Consider the following 17903-nt stretch of genomic DNA (forward strand, 5'->3'; position numbering starts at 1 on the left):
AACGTGTGTGGGCGTGGTCTACTTCGCCGTGTAGGGGGATTCCCGCCGAGCCCCGCCTACCCAGTGACCATAGCCATTGGGAGTGATAGAGGGCGGGGCCAGTGAAGTTTGTGGGAGGATTCCCACTCCCAAACCCGCCCCTCCGGTTGACCGCTGCTACTGGGAAGGAGTACGGGGGCGCGGCATCTAAGTCGGTGGGCGGGGCCTCGCCCCGTGGCTGTCAGCGCGTGTGCGCAGGGGCGTGGCCACCGCGCAGGGGACTTCGGCCCCGCCCACTGCACGAACCAGGCGCGCGGGACCCCGCAGCTTCGGCGTGAGACGGGTCCTGGAGCTCGTCGTCTCTTCCCGCCCGCGTGTCGGCCCAGGTAGGTCCGCGCGGGCAGCTGGTGCGGGGCCTGGGGCGCCTGTAGCCCCACGGCGGGGGCAGCGGGCGTCTCTCGGTGCGCAGCGGGGCGGGAACTGCCACACCCCCGGGGTCTGGCTGGACCCTCGGAGTCTGCTCGCTCCGCGGGGGCCTGGGTGGCGGGTCGCGCCGCTGCACGGGGAGGGGCCACCCTGGCGCCCGGCCTGCTCCCCTTACAGTCCGCGCGGTGCTGCGCGCCCTGCCCGCGGCCCCAGCAGCGGGTGCGGACACGCAGGACTCTGGACCTTCGGGGCGCGGAGCCGGGCTCACGGGGGCGCGGCGAGAAGGGAAGGGGACACGGCGCGGGCACCACGAGCCAGACGCCGGCCTGGCGCCCTCCCGGCGCCCGCTCCGCTTCCCGCACCTGCGGCATCGAGCTCGCGATGACCCGCCACGGCCGCGCCGCCGCTCAGCTGAGCCTGGGCTCCTAATGGCGCTGCTGCTCGCTTCCGTCCGTCCGTCCGCTGCGGAAGCAGAGGGGTGGGCGGGGGTGTCACCAGCCGCCCCCTTTTCACGCACCGCCTGAGCCCTGCGGGCGCCCCCACCCCCGACGGCAGCTCTGCCCTGCGCGGGTCTCACCCGCGTTGTCGGGGAACGTCCCTAAACTTCCAGAAGCCGAAACAAGCGTCTGCGGTCGCTGTTTTCCTTCACTGCCGTTTCTCCGCACAAAGCTCCTCCCCGGTTGCGCCCCCCGCAGCCAGAGACGCGTGTGGTGCGGTGGCGGGGCCGCAGGCGACCGGGGTGGAGGGGTTGGTCCTGAACCGTTTGCTCCGGTAGTCGCCTCCTGCCTCCCTTCGGCTCGCCGGGCAGACCTCGCTGCCAGGGAGCAAGGGTGCCCGGCTGGCGCTCAGGCGCTTGTGCTTGTGTTTTCCTGAAGCCCCAGCACTGCAGCCCCTGGGCGGCCACCTGCGCCCTGCGGAGCTTCCCTCCCAGGGGGCGCGTGTCCTGAGGGTTGATCCTGGCCGCCACCTGTGAGACTCCACTTACTGCAGATGGTTTGACTTGAAACTGGAGAGCCCCGAGTGTCAGGTTTTGTGATTAAAAGTGAATTTAAGCTGAAGCTCAACTAGTTCTGCACCATTTTCAGTAAAGCTTGTACGGTGCTTGGGTTTCCTGGGAACTGCTGCCTCGCTTTTAAAGTGACTGCAAGCCCTCTTGGGGTTCAAATTGACCCAAGAGCTCTCAGATGACGGAGGAAAGCAGGTGAGACCGCGGGAGCATGTGTGCTTAGTCTGTCCTCTGGGAGGACTCTGGAAAGAGCTGGACAATAGAAAATCAAAGGAAGTCCCAAAGGCCAGCAGTGACTTAGCTGCGGTAACTGCTGTGGGGCGGGAGGCGGCCGGGCAGGGGCCAGGCTGGGCCCGCTCACGCGGCTTTCTCCTTGCAGGCCCTGCCATGTTCCGCAGGCTGGGCTGGCTGCTCCTGTACAGCCTCGCTGTGCTGCTGCTCAGCTGCCTGCTCTTCCTGAAGGAGGAGGCTCAGCCCGTGGGGGGCCCCACAATCCGCCAGCCCTTCTGGGCACCCCCGGGGCCCCATCGCAGCCAATGTCTGCCCAACCACACGGTAGCAAATGCCTCCCTGTCCCTGCCGAGTCGCCACCGCCTCTTCCTGACCTATCGCCACTGCCGCAACTTCTCCATCTTGCTGGAGCCTTCTGCCTGCGCGGAGGACACCTTTCTGCTCCTGGCCATCAAGTCGCAGCCTGGCCACGTGGAGCGGAGGGCGGCCATCCGCAGCACGTGGGGGCGGGTGGGGGGCTGGGCTAGGGGCCAGCTGAAACTGGTGTTTCTGTTAGGGGTGGCAGGACCAGCACCTCCTGCCCAGCTGCTGGCTTACGAGAGTCAGGAGTTCGATGATATCCTGCAGTGGGACTTTGCTGAGGACTTCTTTAACCTGACACTCAAGGAGCTGCACCTGCAGCGCTGGGTGGCCGCTGCCTGCCCCCGGGCCCACTTCATGCTGAAGGGAGATGATGATGTGTTTGTTCATGTTCCCAATGTGCTGGAGTTCCTGGAGGGCTGGGATCCAGCCCAGGACCTCCTCGTGGGAGATGTGATCCGCCAGGCCCTGCCCAATAGGAACACCAAGGTCAAATACTTCATCCCCCCCTCCATGTACAGGGCCCGCCACTACCCCCCCTATGCTGGCGGTGGAGGCTACGTCATGTCCAGAGCCACTGTGCAGCGCCTCCAGACAGCTGTGGAGGAGGCCGAGCTCTTCCCCATTGATGATGTCTTTGTGGGTATGTGTCTGAGGAAGCTGGGGGTGAGCCCCACACACCACGCTGGCTTTAAGACCTTTGGAATACGGCGGCCCATGGACCCCCTGGATCCCTGCCTCTACAGGGGGCTTCTGCTGGTGCACCGCCTCAGCCCCCTGGAGATGTGGACCATGTGGGCACTGGTGACAGATGAGGGGCTCAAGTGCGCAGCTGCCCCCGTGGGGCCCTGAGGGGTGGGCTGAGTAATAGTCCAAGAGTGGACTCACTGTTGGTTTCTATTAATGAGAAACAGAGCCTGGAAACTTGACCCTTGATGGTCTACAGGAACTGCTGACTTTGTTTTTGTAACCCCCTCCTGACCTTGCTCGTTTTGATTAAAAACACCGAAACCTGGCTTACTCGTAGCAGCATGTGTTCAGTGAGAGCCAAAGCATAGCAAATGCTGCCAGAACTCCATGAGGGGATTCCTGGAGCCCCTTGGGGGCTCTGCCAGTCGAGGGAGGGGTGAGTGGGTAGGTAAGAGGGAAGCTAAATGGGGCCCCAAAATACAGACACACACTTTTCTTTTGAAAATGCAAAAAAATATTTTTCCTTCAGATACAACAGAAACTCAAAGGAAACAAAGCATATATTGGACTAAGTCCTGTTGACAGCACCAGGTTAACACTGCATCCAGTCCCTTAATAATAGACTTTGGGGTCCTCCATCTGAGCTGTCCTAACGGGGTGCTAGGGCCAAGTCACAGGAAGCATCAGACGTACTTTTAAAAAGAACCTCAAAGGACAAGCTACTCTCCCCAAAAACCATCTCTGTGGAGAGGGGAAAAATACTAAATCACATTTGAAAATGTAAGATGGGAAACTGAAGTTAAATAGTTATTGAACTTTTGGGCATGGCACAAAAAGACCTCTCTCTGGCCCAGATTGGGGAGATGCTCTGGGTGGGGTGTCAATAGATTAGATGGTGAGGGAGAAGGCAGCTGTGCAGAATGGGGTGAAATATTAAACAAACAGGGTGCTGTCCCCACGAGCTAAAACCCAGGTCCAGTACAAGCCTGAGACCATCAGGGAAGGGGTCAGGCACTCATGGCTCACAGAGACCTCTGGCCTGATAATCAGGCCAGGACTTGCAGCCTCCTCTCTCGGTGATGAATAAGCTGTGCCCACCCTCGCTCTCCCCACTCTGAGACACGAACACAGGCTCCAGCGCTCAATCCTCACGCAGGTAGGCCTCCTGCTCAGGTTCAGCCCTCTCTTCCCCTTCCTCCTGCGCTTTCTGACGGAGTTCTTCTGTCTGTGCTTCTGCCAACTTGGTTTCTGCTTTCTGAGAGAGCTGGCGTACCTCCTGCACCTGCGACTTCACCAGTTGAATGTGATTCCTGGCAGTTATAGAGGCTTGATCTGCTCCTGCAAGGATGAAACAATTAAGCTGAGCAGATGCACAGGGTAAGACAGTGAAGACAGACTGGAGATTCTTAGGTTATCGCTGTGAGTGCCTCTTGGGGCCACTTCTCCTGCCCCTCCCTGCAAGCTTTCTGTCTACATTCACTCTGCATTTTACTTGGTCAAAACCCTGGCATTTCCCTCCAGCTGACATCACTGATAATTAAATGCATTTCCCACATTATAAGCCATGTTTTTTTTTTAAACATATTTATTCCTTTTTGTTGCCCTTGTTTTATTGTTGTAGTTGTTGTTATTGATGTTGTCGTTGTTGGATAGGACAGAGAAGAGGAAAGACACATGCAGACCTGCTTCATTGCCTGTGAAGAAGAAGAAATTGCCTGTGAAGCGACTCCGACTCCCCTGCAGGTAGGGAGCCGGGGGCTCAAACCGGGATCCCTTAAGCCGGTCCTTGCGCTTTGCGCCATCTGCACTTAACCCACTGCTCTCCCCACCCCACCCCTTTTATTTGGTCATTACCGAGGCATCACAGCTCCAGAATAATTTATTCAGATAGAGACAAAAAGACAGGGAGAGAGAAATGGACCAGAGCACTGAAGCGTCCTCCAGTGGTAGGGGCAGGGCAAAAGCAGCGCGGTATCCAAGTGAGCTACGTTGCCGCCAACCCTTCCCTTAGTAAAAGGGAATCTGAAAACAGAATATTGCCCCACCCCTTTCTAAAAAATATTTTTTGACATGAGGGCTATTGCTGGGGCTTTGTGCCTACATATCTTGAGGTGGCCACAGTCTTTCCCTCTCTCCCTTTAACTGGGTAGGACAGAAAGAAATTGAGGGGACGGTGGAGGGAGAAAAACCTGCAGCATAGCTCATAAAGCTTCCTTCCATATGTGCGGACTGGGGGCCTGAACCTGGGCCCTTGTGCATGGTAACGTGCACTCTAACTTGTATATGGTGCTGCATGAGACTGAACCTTGGACCTCAGGCATAAAAATGTGGTACTTTGGGTCCCAGGAGGCAGACAGTAGGTGAGGCACTGGACTCCCGAACATGAGGTGTCCTGAGTTTGCTCTCCAACAGCCTAAGTACCAAAGCAATGCTAAGGTTCTCAATAATAAAGTCTGGTACCTCTGTGTTCTCTCTCCAGCACATGGATTTACTTTGTTTCTAACTTAATGGGGTTAAGATTTATTCTCAGCACATCTTACCCAGTGAACATCGACATTCACTATCCAGTTCTTGCTATTTCTAACAGTGTAAGGAATTTCCTTTCAGCAGGGACTAGGGTATGAGGTCTTGTCACCTGGCACAATCATTTTTTAAAAAATTTATTGGGTAGAAACAGAAATCGAGAGAGAAGGGGGAGATAGAGAGACACTTGCAGCCCTACTTCACCACTTGTGAAGCTTTCTCCCTGCAGGTGAGGGGGCTCGGTGCCTGTATTACAAATCCACTACTCCTGGAGGCTATTTTTTTCCTTTTGTTGCCCTTGTTTATCGATGTTGTTATTGTTATTGCTGCCATTGTTGTTGGACAGAACAGACAGAAATCGAGAGAAGGGAAGACAGAGGTGGGGAGCCAGGGGCTCGAACCAGGATCCTTGCGTCAGTCCTTGCGCTTTATGCCAAGTATGCTACCGCCCGCCCCTTATTTAAAAAAAATTTTTTTTTTTATTTTCCCTCTTGTTGCCTTTGTTTTTTATTGTTGTAGTAGTTATTGATGTCGTTGTTGTTGGAAAGGACAGAGAAATGGAGAGAGGAGGGGAAGACGGGGGGAGAGAGAGACACCTGTAGACCTGCTTCATCACCTGTGAAACGACCCCCCTGTAGGTGGGAAACTAGGGGTTCGAGCCAGGATCCTTATACCAGTCGTTGTGCTTGGTGCCATGTGCACTTAACCCGCTGCACTACCGCCCTATCCCCTATCATTTGTTTTTTGTAATGATCCAACCCTTACAGCTTTTTTGGTCTTGGCCTGACATACATTCTCCTTCACAAACTGGCCCCTTTACCTTAGAAGCTACACATTCATGGCTGATCATCTTCCTGAAGAACTATCCCATCCCACTGAACACTGTTTTGCATCACTGTTCTGATGGTGACAGTGCCAGTAGTTTAGGGAAATAGTCTTCTCCCACCGCCAAGAAACTTTTAAGACTTGTGAGAGAAAGAAAGGCCAGAGCAAGGGGCCGGGTGGTGGCGCACCTGGTTAAGCGTAAGGACCGGGGTTCGAGCCTCTTGTCCCCACCTGCAGGTGGAAAGCTTTGCGAGTGGTAAAGCAGTGCTGCAGGTGTCTCTCTTACACCCCCTTCCCTCTTTGTTTCTGGCTGTCTCTATCCAATAAATAAAGATTAAAAAAAAAAAAAGCTAGAGCACTGTTCAGTTCTGGCTACAGTGGTGCTGGGACTGAACCTGTAACTTCTGGGGCTTAGGCATACAGGGCTTGTGCTCTAATGATCTATCTTCTTGACTAGTTTCATTTTTTTTTAATGGTGAGTTGGTTTATGCTTTAATTTCACATTACCTATTAAGCTTTTCGGTGTGCCTCTATAGTTACAACTAGAATTATTTTTGAACACAATCAAAAAGTGTCGTTTAAATTCAATTTACTCTTAGTTGTGGTTACTAACACTTGTATTTATTTTTTTGTTAATTTTTAATTTGACAGGACAGAAACTGAGAGGGGAGGGCAGAGAGACACCTGCAGCTTCACCGCTCATGAAGCTTTGCGGGGGGGGGGGGGGGGGTCTTGAACCCAGGTCGTGTATGGTAATGTATGTACTCAACCAGTTGTGCCACCACCCAGTCCCGTTCTTTCTTTTAAACCTTCCCTGCTTTAATTGAATCTATCAAGTCTTTACTGCCCCTTTCCCACAATTATTTCTGTAGTGTTTTAACAATGTTAATGCGAAAGTCAGTGCTCATCTCTCCTTTCCAAACAAGGTAAGAAAACTTAGCATGTTTTTACTTCGTCCTCAAACTGATTTGATCATTTAAAAAACTGTTTTTTAATGAATCTTTTTTTTTTCTTTTTTTTTATTATTTTATTTATTCCCTTTTGTTGCCCTTGTTTTATTGTTGTAGTTATTATTGTTGTCGTTGTTGGATAGGACAGAGAGAAATGGAGAAAGGGAGGGGAAGACAGAGAGGAGGAGAGAAAGACAGACACCTGCAGACCTGCTTCACCGCCTGTGAAGCGACTCCCCTGCAGGTGAGGAGCCGGGGTTCGAACCGGGATCCTTATGCCGGTCCTTGTGCTTTGCACCACCTGCACTTAGCCCGCTGCACTACAGCCCGACTCCCCTAAAAAACTGTTTTAACAATTTGTGGTGTTTTACTGATTTTTCTTTTCTTTTTGCAGAATGGTTTCTCCAGAAAGCCTATGTGGCTGATAAACTTATGTCTGAAAACATTAAAAAAAAAAAAAACAACAACTATTTTTGGTGCATAAGAATCTTATTATTCTTTTAAGCTTTTAAAATTTATTTATTATTGGATAGAGATAGAGAGGGAGAGAGACAGACACCTGCAACACTGCTTCACCACTCATGGGAGCTTTCCCTATATAGGTGGGGACCAGGAGCTTGAACCTGGATCCTTGCGCACTGTAATGTGTACACTTAACCAGGTGTGCCACTGCATTATTATTTTCTACCAGAGCACTGCTCTGACTTATGGTGTTACTGGGGATTGAACCTGGGCCCTTTGTTGCCTCAAGCATGAAAGTCTTTTTGTGGGAGTCAGGCTGTAGCGCAGCAGGTTAAGTGCAGGTGGTGCAAAGCACAAGGACCGGCATAAGGATCCCAGTTCGAACCCCGGCTCCCCACCTGCAGGGGAGTTGCTTCACAGGTGGTGAAGCAGGTCTGCAGGTGTCTATCTTTCTCTCCTCCTCTCTCCATTTCTCTCTGTCCTATCCAACAACAACAACAATAAAACAAGGGCAACAAAAGGGAATAAATAAAATAAAATATTAAAAAGTCTTTTTGTATACCACGATGCTGTCTCTCAAGCCCCCAAATATTTCATACTTCTATCTTTTTTTAAAAATTTTTTAAATTAATTTATTTTCCCCTTTTTTCCCTTGTTGTCTTTTTGTTACTGTAGTAGTTATTATTGATGTTATTGATATCGTCGTTGTAGGATAGGATAGAAACAGAAATAGGAGGAGAAGACAGAGGGGGGGAGAGAAAGACAGACACCTGCAGACCTGCTTCACCACCTGTGAAGTGACTCCCTGCAGGTGGGGAGCCGGGGGCTCGAACCGGGATCCTTACACTGGTGGCCCTTGCGCTTCACGCCACCTGCGCTTAACCCACTGAGATACCACCCGACTCCCTACTTCTATCTTAATTACATTTTATTGGATTTGAAATTCTAACAGATAAACGATAAAAAAAAAAAAAAAGAGTTCACCTGCACTGCTAACTTGCAGCCAAGTTTGAGCTCCAGTGCAATGGAGGAAGCCCTGATACTCTGGTGTGTCTCCCTCCCTCTCGACAGCTGAATGACAGTTGGCCTACCTACAGTAGGAAAACTGCTTATGTCTGAGACTGATTATACTTCCTTTGTAGGTAAGTTGCTCTTAGTTATAGGGTTTTTCTTTTCTTTGTATATTTCACATTCTGAATCTCTGCTAAGATCCGCCCGACTCCTGTATCATTAATATTTTTACCAGAGCACTGCTGAGCTCTGGCTTGAGGTGGTGTCAGGAACAGGACCTGGAGTCTCAAGCACGAGTCTTGCATAACAATTATGCCATCTCATGCCCAATAGTTCTATTTGGATTTAATTGTTTATAAACTGTGTCTTACCAGAAAGACTATAAAATAGACAAATAAGTAGTAGCTATTATGCATCCTGGTTTTAACGCTGAGTTTCAAGTTTTGCTTTCTCCATCTGTATTGAAAGGTTCAAATGGAAACGGGAGATTTAATGGTAGTGACCAGACTTACTTCTGAGGCCCCAGGTTGAGTTCCTGGTACCACCAGATTCAGGGCTGAGCAGCACTCTGGTATTTCTTGTAATAAAGGTTCAGAGACTTATAGACTTGATTTCATTTCTCATATCACTTTACACGTTTTGTTATTCATAAATTAAATTACAAAAAAATGTTTAGAAACTATTTGGAAACTGAAAATTTTATTGTTAATCTGGCTTCTAGTTGTTTGGTTTAGAGTAAATTTTTTCCTGTTGTGCAATAATTTTGGTTAACAGATGGGAAAAATTTTCACAATGAGCCCTAGACCACCTAATATAAATCCCTCAGTCTTAATAGCTAGATGGAAGCTCAGACGGTATCGCAAAAGAAAGTTTAACCCACCAGTTTGGTAGGCAGCTTCTGCTGCCATCTCTGAAAGTCCTACTGCAGTCATCCAAGTGGTTTCCAATTTCAAATATTCTTGTTGTTTTGAAGTCATCTGTAAAGTAAGCAAAGTACTTAAGACAATATAAAGAGGTTAGATTGTCACTGATTAGAAATTTTTAAAAGGTTTGGGGAGATAGGATAATGGTTATATAAAAAACTTTCATGCCTAAGGCTCTGAGGTTCAACCTCCAGCACCACCAAAAACCAAATTGAGGGAAGCTCTGGTTAAGAAATAAATAAAAGGGGGTCGGTGGCGCAGTGGGTTAAGCGCATGTGGCGCAAAGCGCAGGGACCGGCGTAAGGATCCCGGTTCGAGCCCCCGGCTCCCCACCTGCAGGGGAGTCGCTTCACAGGCAGTGAAGCAGGTCTGCAGGTGTCTGTCTTTCTCTCCCCCTCTCTGTCTTCCCCTCCTCTCTCCATTTTTCTCTGTCCTATCCAACAATGAATTGTGTCAACAAGGGCAACAAAAGGGGGAAACAGAAAAAAAAAAAAAAGGCGTCCAGGAGCGGTGGATTCATGGTGCAGGCACCGAGCCCAGCAATAACCCTGGAGGAGGAAAAATAAATAAATAAAAACTGGCACTAAGACTTCACACCTGTGTAACTCGACCACTCCTGGATGACACGCCCCCTCCTTTATTTCGGGTGAAGACACCACAGCACCACTTGGGACAGTGTGTGCTTTACCAGGTAAGCTATCTTCTGGCCCCAAGACACTTTACATAGATAACATGAGTCAAGAGTAATGCAGAAAATCCTTTCTTGATTACCTCAACTCTGGCTCCTATGATCACCTGCCACACTTCATCTTCCTCCTGTGAATTCATTTTCCCAAGTAAACTTGTATATTGTCGGTACAGAGAAATTAAGGTATAAACAGCCTATAAATAAAGAATAAATAAGTCTGAGTACAATCAGTGAGCTATATTAGGATTACTGAGACCTATACCTTAAAGAAATGAAATTAAGTCATTATTCCATGATATCAGTATCTCAATTTGCCAACTTTTTTTTTCTGCCTCCAGGAGCTCGGTGCTGGCACTAATCCATCACTCCTGGCAGCTTTTTTTAAATTATTTTTTCCATGTTATTTTAACTTTTAATTTATTATCTTTATTTATTGGGTAGGAGATATAGAGAGACACCTGCAGCCCTGCTTCACCACTTGCAAAGCTTTCTCCCTGCAGATGGGGAGCAGGGGCTTGAACCCAGGTCTTTGAGCACTGTAACATGTGCACTCAACCAGGTGTGCCACCACCCAGACCCCCATTTTATTCTACAGGACACCTGTAGACACACTTCACTGCTTGTGAAGCACCCCTGCTGCAGGTGGGGAGTGGGGCCTTAAGCCTGGGTTCTTGTGCTTGGTGATATGTGCATTTAACCACGTGCCACCGCCTGACCCCAACTTTTGTGATTTTGAGTTTGTAGTGATAAGACAGAGGAAAACTCATAAGGTTGAAGAAATAGGTGCTGGAAGGGGGTCGAGCAGTACTGCATGGGATTAAGTGCAGGTGGCGAAAGGTGCAGGGACCAGCATAAGGATCCCGGTTCGAGCCCCCGGCTCCCCACCTACAGAGGGTGTCGCTTCACAAGCAGTAAAGCAGGTCTGCAGGTGTCTGTCTCTCTCTCTCTCTCCCCCTCTCTGCCTCCCCCTCTCAATTTCTCTGTCCTATCTAACAACGACATCCATAACAACAATAACCACAAAAAACGATAAAAAAAAATAAAGGCAACAAAAAAAAAGGAAAAAAGTAGCCTCCAGGAGCAGTGGATTCGTTGTGCAGGCACTGAGCCGAGGCAATAAATAAATAAATAGCTGCTGGAACATAAAGGTAAAATAAATTTTGGGAGGAGAAAGACACCTGGAGGTGGGGCCTAGCAGCTTAAAGCAGGGTTTTTCTGCATCACAATATGGGTGCACCACTGCCTGGCCTCCATAAACTTATTTAAAAAAATTATTACTGGATAGAGACAAATTGAGAGGGGAGGGGGAGATAGACACCTGCAGCACTGCTTCATCGCTCATGAAAAGGGGGGTATAGTGCGGGAAGACACCAGCAGCTTGAACCAGAGTCCTCGTACACTGTAATGTGTGCGTTTAATCAGGTGCACCACCACCTGCCCTCCCCATAAACTTATTTATAAATGAGACTTGAATTAGCTTAGATCAGTGGTTTTCAAACAGCCCTCAGAGAAAATGCTGGTGGCATATGGACAACTTTGGCCCCATTTACTCTTAATTAAAGCAGATGAACTGAACTTGTTCTATCTTACATACGGGGATGTCATATTTGAATTTTTTTTTTTAAGTTCCTACAAAAGTCTTAAAGTCCAATGATTTTGTGATATGCTAGAGAGTAAAGTATATTAGGCAACTGTCAGTTAACTATTCAACTCGGAAAAGCAGTCATAACTAGTTGAGTGCGGTTATATTCTAGAAGTACTAAACCACCAACAACTGGATTTGATTTGCTAATCATAATTTGCTAACCCCTTATTTAAATGACTTAACAAGAGGACACTCACCTTAGTATATTCAGTGATTGCTTCAATCAAAGCGTATGTTGTCTGAGAGAGAAAGGTAGAGGTACTATCTGTTACCAGAGATACTGCTCTCCTCATTAATGCATCATTACTAAGAGAATGAGGCTCCGGTTTCTGAAAGACACAAACACTTTCATTCAAAACCTAATGCCTGTGGTCCAGGAGGTGGCACAGTGGATAAAACATCGTACTCTCAAGCATAAAGTCCTGAGTTCAATCCCTGGCAGCACATGTATCAGAGTGATGTCTGGTTCCTTCTTTCTCTCCTATCTTATTAATAAAGTCTTAAAACAAAACAAAACCTAATGCCTGAGATGAAAATGGTATCATATTCAAAGGAAAAGTATAATTTTCAGGCTATTTAGTGTTTTAATCTGAAAAACTTTTTATTAGTTTAGGCTCTGATTACTTGTGACAATATACTTGTTGGAGGGGGCTTACAAATCATTGGTGGTGGGTGTGGTCTGGAATTATATCCCTGTATTTAATCTTTTTTTAAATCGGGTGCCGGGCGGTAGAGCACTTGGTTAAGCGCACAAAGTATGAAGTGCAAGGACTCACACAAGGATCTTGGTTGAAGCCTCCAGCTCCCCACCTGTGGAGGGGTGTGTGTGTCATTTCGCAGTGAACCTAGGACCTGAGGTGTGTGAGGCTGTGAATGTCCAAGACTTTAGTGAAAATTTTACTCTGTAAGCAGAATTCCAGAGGAGAATCGATCTCAGGACCTGGGGCATGAGAAGCAAGTGCACTTTCATTGGGGCTGTTTGTCCACCCACCCTCTCTACTAAGCCTTTTACCTGTTTGTCCAGGTGTGAAGGCTCTAAGACTCAAATAAGTGAAAAATTCCTGGGGAGGATTGATCCCAGGATCTGGGACAAGAGAGAAGGCTCTAACAGTGAAAAGCTCCTGGTGGAGAATTGATCCCCAGACTTGGGGTCCTTCAGCAGGTGAACTCAACCACAGCAGCCTGTGCCTGGTGAGGGGTGGAGGGGCTTGAGTTCCAGCTGATCTAAGTGAAAACAGCAGAGAAGGTCTCCCATAGGTTCTTCTGAAAACAAAGGCAGGTGTTTCCAGAACAGGGACTGACGACGACGAGGAGTTGCTGCTTCAGGTGAAAGGACTCAGAACTACATCATATATACGGTCATCAGACTGTGGCTGGGACTCGGCGGTGGAAACTTGACATCATCTGCTGATGCCAGAAACCTCAGTGGCTGTACCCCACTCCTCCTGAGTTTAGTTCTGCAGTCTACCTGGCATTCAACCAGTTGCCAGAACCCACCTTTGGTATCTCTTGGCCATGTAAAGTATGTAGAAAACATTTGTGCGGGGGGCCAGGTGGTAGTGCACCTGGTTGAGCACAGGTTACAATGTGCAAGGACCCAGGTTCAAGCCCTCAGTCCCCAGCTATAGGGGGAAGGTTTCATGAATGGTAATACTGCAGGCCTGTCTCCCTCTCTACCTCCCCCTTCCCTCTTGATTTCTGATTGTCCAATAAACAGAGATAATAAAATTTAAAGAGAAAAGATTGATGAGATTGTGAAGAGAAGAAGAAATCAGAGTATCACCATAACATATTTGATGCTGGGAATTGAAGTCAGGAGTGCAGCTGAAGGGGTTCAATGCTTTAACCACTGTGCCACCACCCAACTGCAAAAATAAAGTTTTTTAAGAATAAAAAAATTAGGGACCGGGTGGTGGTGCACCTGGTTAAGCACATACATTACAGTGCACATGGATCCAGGTTCAAGCCCCTGGTCCCCACCTGCAGGGGAAAAGTTTCACAAGTGGTGAAGCAGGGCTGCAGGTGTCTCTGTCTCTTTCCCTCTCTGTATTCCCCTTCCTCTCGATTTCTGGCTGTTTCTATCAATAAATAGAAATGAAAGAATAAAAATAAGGTGGAGGAGAGGCTCAATGGTTATGGAAACAGACTAATGCCTGAGGCTCTGAGGTCCCAGGTTCAATCCCCCACACCACCGTAAGCCGGGGCTGAGCAGTGCTCTGGTAAACAGTAAAAAACAGATGAGGGTTAAGTGAAGTCTCAGAGTAAAAGAAGTGGAGATCAAGAAATAGTTTGCTCAGTAAGAGGCTCATTTTATCATGTGCAAAGCCTCAGGTTCAAACCCTATCACTACATGGAAGCTCCACAGCACCCAGCGAAGCACCATGGATGGTGGTGCGTCACTTTCTATCTCTGATACCAAGAGAATGAAAAAACCAGCCTGGGAGTGATGCAACCACATACACAGTTCTTTCACTCAACAACAGAGCATAAGATCTGCATGTATGAAGGTCCAGATGTAATCCCTGCACCAGGGCCAGGTAGTGGCATACTCAAATACACGTTATCGGGGCCAAGTGGTGGCACACCTGGTTAAGCGTACACATTATCATGCACAAGGACCCAGGTTTGAGCCCCTACTCCCCACCTGCAGGGAGGTAGCCTCACTAGTGAATCAAGTGCTCCAGGTGTCTCCCTCCTTCTCTAGCTCCCCTTCCCTTCTTAATTTCTATCCTATCTAATAAAGAAAAAAAAATGGCCACCAGGATCGGTGATTTGTCATGCAGGCATGAGTCCTAGTGATAACCCTGGTCACAAACAAAAGAAAACAAAACATGATTCTGGGTTCAAATCCTAGTCCCCACCTACAGGGGGAAGCTTCACAAATGATGAAGCAGGGCTACAGTTGTGTCCCTTTCTCCCCTCTCAATTTTTCTATGTTCTATCAGAAAACAAAAAGAAATTGTTTTAATTTTTTATATATTTATTCTTTTGTTTTATTGTTGTAGTTATTGTTGCTACTGATGTCATTGTTGTTAGATAGGACAGAGAGAAATCGAAAGAGAAGGGGAATACGGGGGAGCGGGGGGGAGAAAAAGATAGACACCCACAGACCTGCTTCACTGCTTGTGAAGAAACTCCCCTGCAAGTTGGAAGCCGGGGGCTTGAATTGGGCTCCTTACACCGGTCCTTGTGCTTTGCGCCACCTGTGCTTAACCCGCTGCACCTGACTCCCAGAAAACAAGAATTTTTAAAGAAAAAAAAAATGGCCACCAAGATTCATCATCTAGGCAACCAATACCCAGCAATAATATTGGTGGCAATAGAAAGAAATTAAAAATTAAATGGTGTGTTTATTAAGGAGGAAGAGAGAGGAAGAGAGAATCAAAGCATTACTTTGGCACGTTATGCTTGGTACTGAACTTGGTTCCTCATGCTTGAGAGTTCAATGCTTTATCCACTGAGCTACTTCCTAGGCTGTGGGCCTGTTTCTGTAGAATGGCTACAGGTACCTGCCATATGGTCCAGTACTGAAACAGGTGCTTACTAACTATACAAACTGAGAAAAGACAAAACCTAGAAATCTTCTGAAGAAAAGGTGGTGGCAGAAAATGGTCTAGTATTCAAGAAAGTTTTAGGGTCAAAGAATGATCACGTGCGCTCAACCAGGTACACTACAGCTCAGCCCTCACAACAACCTCGTCCTCAACTAACTCTGGCCTCACCTAGTACTCTCTTACCTCCTTGCTGTTTACTGAACATAGCAGGCATACTCTTGTTTTCGGGGCTTTGCACTTAAAGTTACCTCCACCTGGCAAGCGTTCCCCAAAGATACTACCATGATTCTCACAAGTCATTTTGATCTGTATTTAGGCATGCCCTATCAAAGCAGCCCTTCCAGACCAACTAATGTAAAATAAAGCCATCTCCCTACTTCCCTGCCTGTTTACTACATAGCACTTTCACCTGGCACTATTTATTTCCTATCCAAAGTGTGAGATATGACAGGAACTTTTGCTTTGCTCCTACATTAAAATAAACAAATTGGGGGAGTCGGGCAGTAGGGCAGCAGGTTAAGCTCAGGTGGTGCAAAACACAAGGACCACGTAAGGATCCCCGTTTGAGACCCCCCCTCCCCTCCCCACCTGCAGGGGAGTCACTTCACAGGCAGTGAAGCAGGTCTGCAGGTGTCTATCTTTCTCTCCTGTCTTCCCCTCCTCTCTCCATTTCTCTGTCCTATCCAACAACAATGATATCAATAACAATAAAACAAGGGCAACAAAAGGGAATAAATAAAATAAACAAATTGGGTTACAGAATAGGAAAGCTAACAGAGGAGGGGACGGGATACGGAGCTCTGGTGGTGGGAATTGTGCCCCTCTTATCCTATGGTCTTTATATATCTTATTTGAGAGAGAACCAGAGCAGCACTCTAGCACATGCATTGCTGGGGGTGGAACTCAGGACCCCATGTTTGAGAGTCCAATGCTTTATCCAGGCTGCACGGTCTTTTTTTTTTTTTTCCCTCAAAACTTTTATTTTATTTAGTTATTTTTTTATTAAAGATTTTATTTATTTAGTGATGAGAAAGATAGGTGGAAAGAGAGAAAGAACCAGACATCACTCTGGTACATGTGCTGCCTGGGCTTGAACTCAGGACCTCACGCTTAAGAGTCCAACGTTTTATCCACTGTGCCACCTCCCGGGCCACTTACTATTTTTATTGCTAGCAAATTATCACGGGGGCCGATGCCTACACTTTGAATCTACCACTCCTGGCGGGTCCCCCCACCCCATCTCCCCTTTTCCTTTTCCTTCTTTTGATGGAAAGATAAATTGAGAGGGAATGGAGACAGGGAGAAACACCTGCAGCACTGCTTCCCCTCTGCATGAGGGCCCAGCAGGCTGAGACCAGGTCTCGGCACCGCGCGAGCTCTACCAACCCCCCTGCTACTTTTAACCGGAGGCAGCGCTCAGCCCTGGCTTATGACTGGGCCTGCGATGTCCGAGTCTGCTGTCCCACCAACCCGCTCCTCCTTCGTCCCTCGGGCATGGCACACAGAAAGCCGCGCCGTGGTTTTGTTGTTGAATAGCAGGCTATTTTGCTGAAACGGCAATGTGCTTTTCTCCCTTCCCTGTTTATACAATGCCACCGAACCGACAAACTTCAGACACCAAATGAGATCGTCACCACCGGAACGTTAATACAGGTGCTGGCAGGGCAGAAATCACACCAGCATGCGGTGGGCGGGCGCAGGGGCTGACACGGTGAGTTTGGGGCCCCGGAGACCTGGCCCGGGCGGGGCGCGGACCGCACTAACCTGCGCAATCGGGACGGCACACAGGCTCACGCCCAGTCCAAGCGCGACCGTCTTGTGCCATGGCCGTAGCAAGTCCGAGAAGCAGCGCTTCTTCAAGTTGCCCACGACCGGCCCGCACTGCTTGTACCTACGAGTACAGGTCAATTTCAGCAGAGCAGCGACCGACCGACCGTCAGCCTCGCCCTCAGCCGCGGGCTCCAGGGGAGGGAGCGTCGACGGTGCTTCCAAAGCTCAAAACTCCCGGCCAAGAGAACGGCGTCCCCTGGCAGGGGCTCCGCGCGTCTAGGCCTCAGGCGGGCGCCCGCAGGCCGCTTCTCCCCGGGAAAACTCGCTCTAGGGAGCCCCTGCGTTCCCGGGCGCCTGCCCCCACCCTTCTCGGTGACTCCCAAGAACCAGCAGGAGCCCGGGGCGCACCGCGCCAGCCAGACGCGGGGGGTGACGACACCCAGTAACGGAAAAGCCGAGGCCCGGGGGGCGGAGGCCCGTGGCCCGGTCAGAGAACGGACGTCCTGAGACTTCGGGAAGGGGACGGAACGCCGCGGCCCCGGGGAGAGCAGCTCGGCAGGACGGCGGGCGCAGTGACCCGGCCCCGCCCGCTCAACGTCCCTCCCTCGGGCCCTGTCCTCACACCCGGCCATAACTGTACCTATAGAAGGAAATTAAGCCCCGACACAGCCAACGCCTCAAGGCTGCCATCCCGCGACGGTCGGACGACAGACGGACACGCCGGAAGTGACGCTTCGTGGGCAGGAGGCGGGGCGGCTACTGGAGTGGGCCGGGCGCGTGACCACGCCCCCTCACCCAACAAGCGACCGGGATTGGATGAGCGGGGCGGGGGCGGAGCTTGGGGGTAACGGCTGTAACGA

At 49.5% G+C, this 17903-nt stretch overlaps 3 protein-coding genes across 6 annotated transcripts in view; 2 read left to right on the forward strand and 1 right to left on the reverse strand.

The window, feature by feature from the left end:
• BCL7A (BAF chromatin remodeling complex subunit BCL7A) overlaps positions 1-17903 on the forward strand; it is a 236299-nt gene that overhangs the window by 192395 nt on the left and 26001 nt on the right. The window lies entirely within an intron of this gene.
• On the forward strand, positions 252-3018 carry B3GNT4 (UDP-GlcNAc:betaGal beta-1,3-N-acetylglucosaminyltransferase 4). 2 transcript variants are annotated; one of them, XM_060193161.1, is made up of 2 exons: positions 252-365; positions 1791-3018. In XM_060193161.1, exon 2 carries the CDS (start codon positions 1799-1801, stop codon positions 2852-2854), a length of 1056 nt encoding a protein of 351 aa, XP_060049144.1. In that variant the 5' UTR covers positions 252-365; positions 1791-1798; the 3' UTR covers positions 2855-3018. The 2 variants fall into 2 exon arrangements, with proteins under 2 accessions (XP_060049144.1, XP_007539897.1); XM_007539835.3 differs by lacking the exon at positions 252-365 and adding an exon at positions 681-1606.
• On the reverse strand, positions 3184-17817 carry DIABLO (diablo IAP-binding mitochondrial protein). Of its 3 annotated transcripts, none has more exons than XM_060193165.1 (6): positions 17684-17817; positions 17038-17164; positions 11917-12048; positions 10158-10202; positions 9344-9440; positions 3184-4030 (listed from the first exon to the last, which is right to left on the reverse strand). In XM_060193165.1, the coding sequence occupies exons 1-6, from the start codon at positions 17731-17733 to the stop codon at positions 3834-3836; spliced, it is 648 nt and encodes a 215-aa protein (XP_060049148.1). In that variant the 5' UTR covers positions 17734-17817; the 3' UTR covers positions 3184-3833. The 3 variants fall into 3 exon arrangements, with proteins under 3 accessions (XP_060049148.1, XP_060049147.1, XP_060049149.1); XM_060193164.1 differs by having other exon boundaries at positions 10158-10268; positions 17684-17816; XM_060193166.1 differs by lacking the exon at positions 10158-10202.

Source organism: Erinaceus europaeus, chromosome 6, assembly GCF_950295315.1.
Source record: "Erinaceus europaeus chromosome 6, mEriEur2.1, whole genome shotgun sequence".
Classification (NCBI taxonomy): Eukaryota; Metazoa; Chordata; class Mammalia; order Eulipotyphla; family Erinaceidae; genus Erinaceus; species Erinaceus europaeus.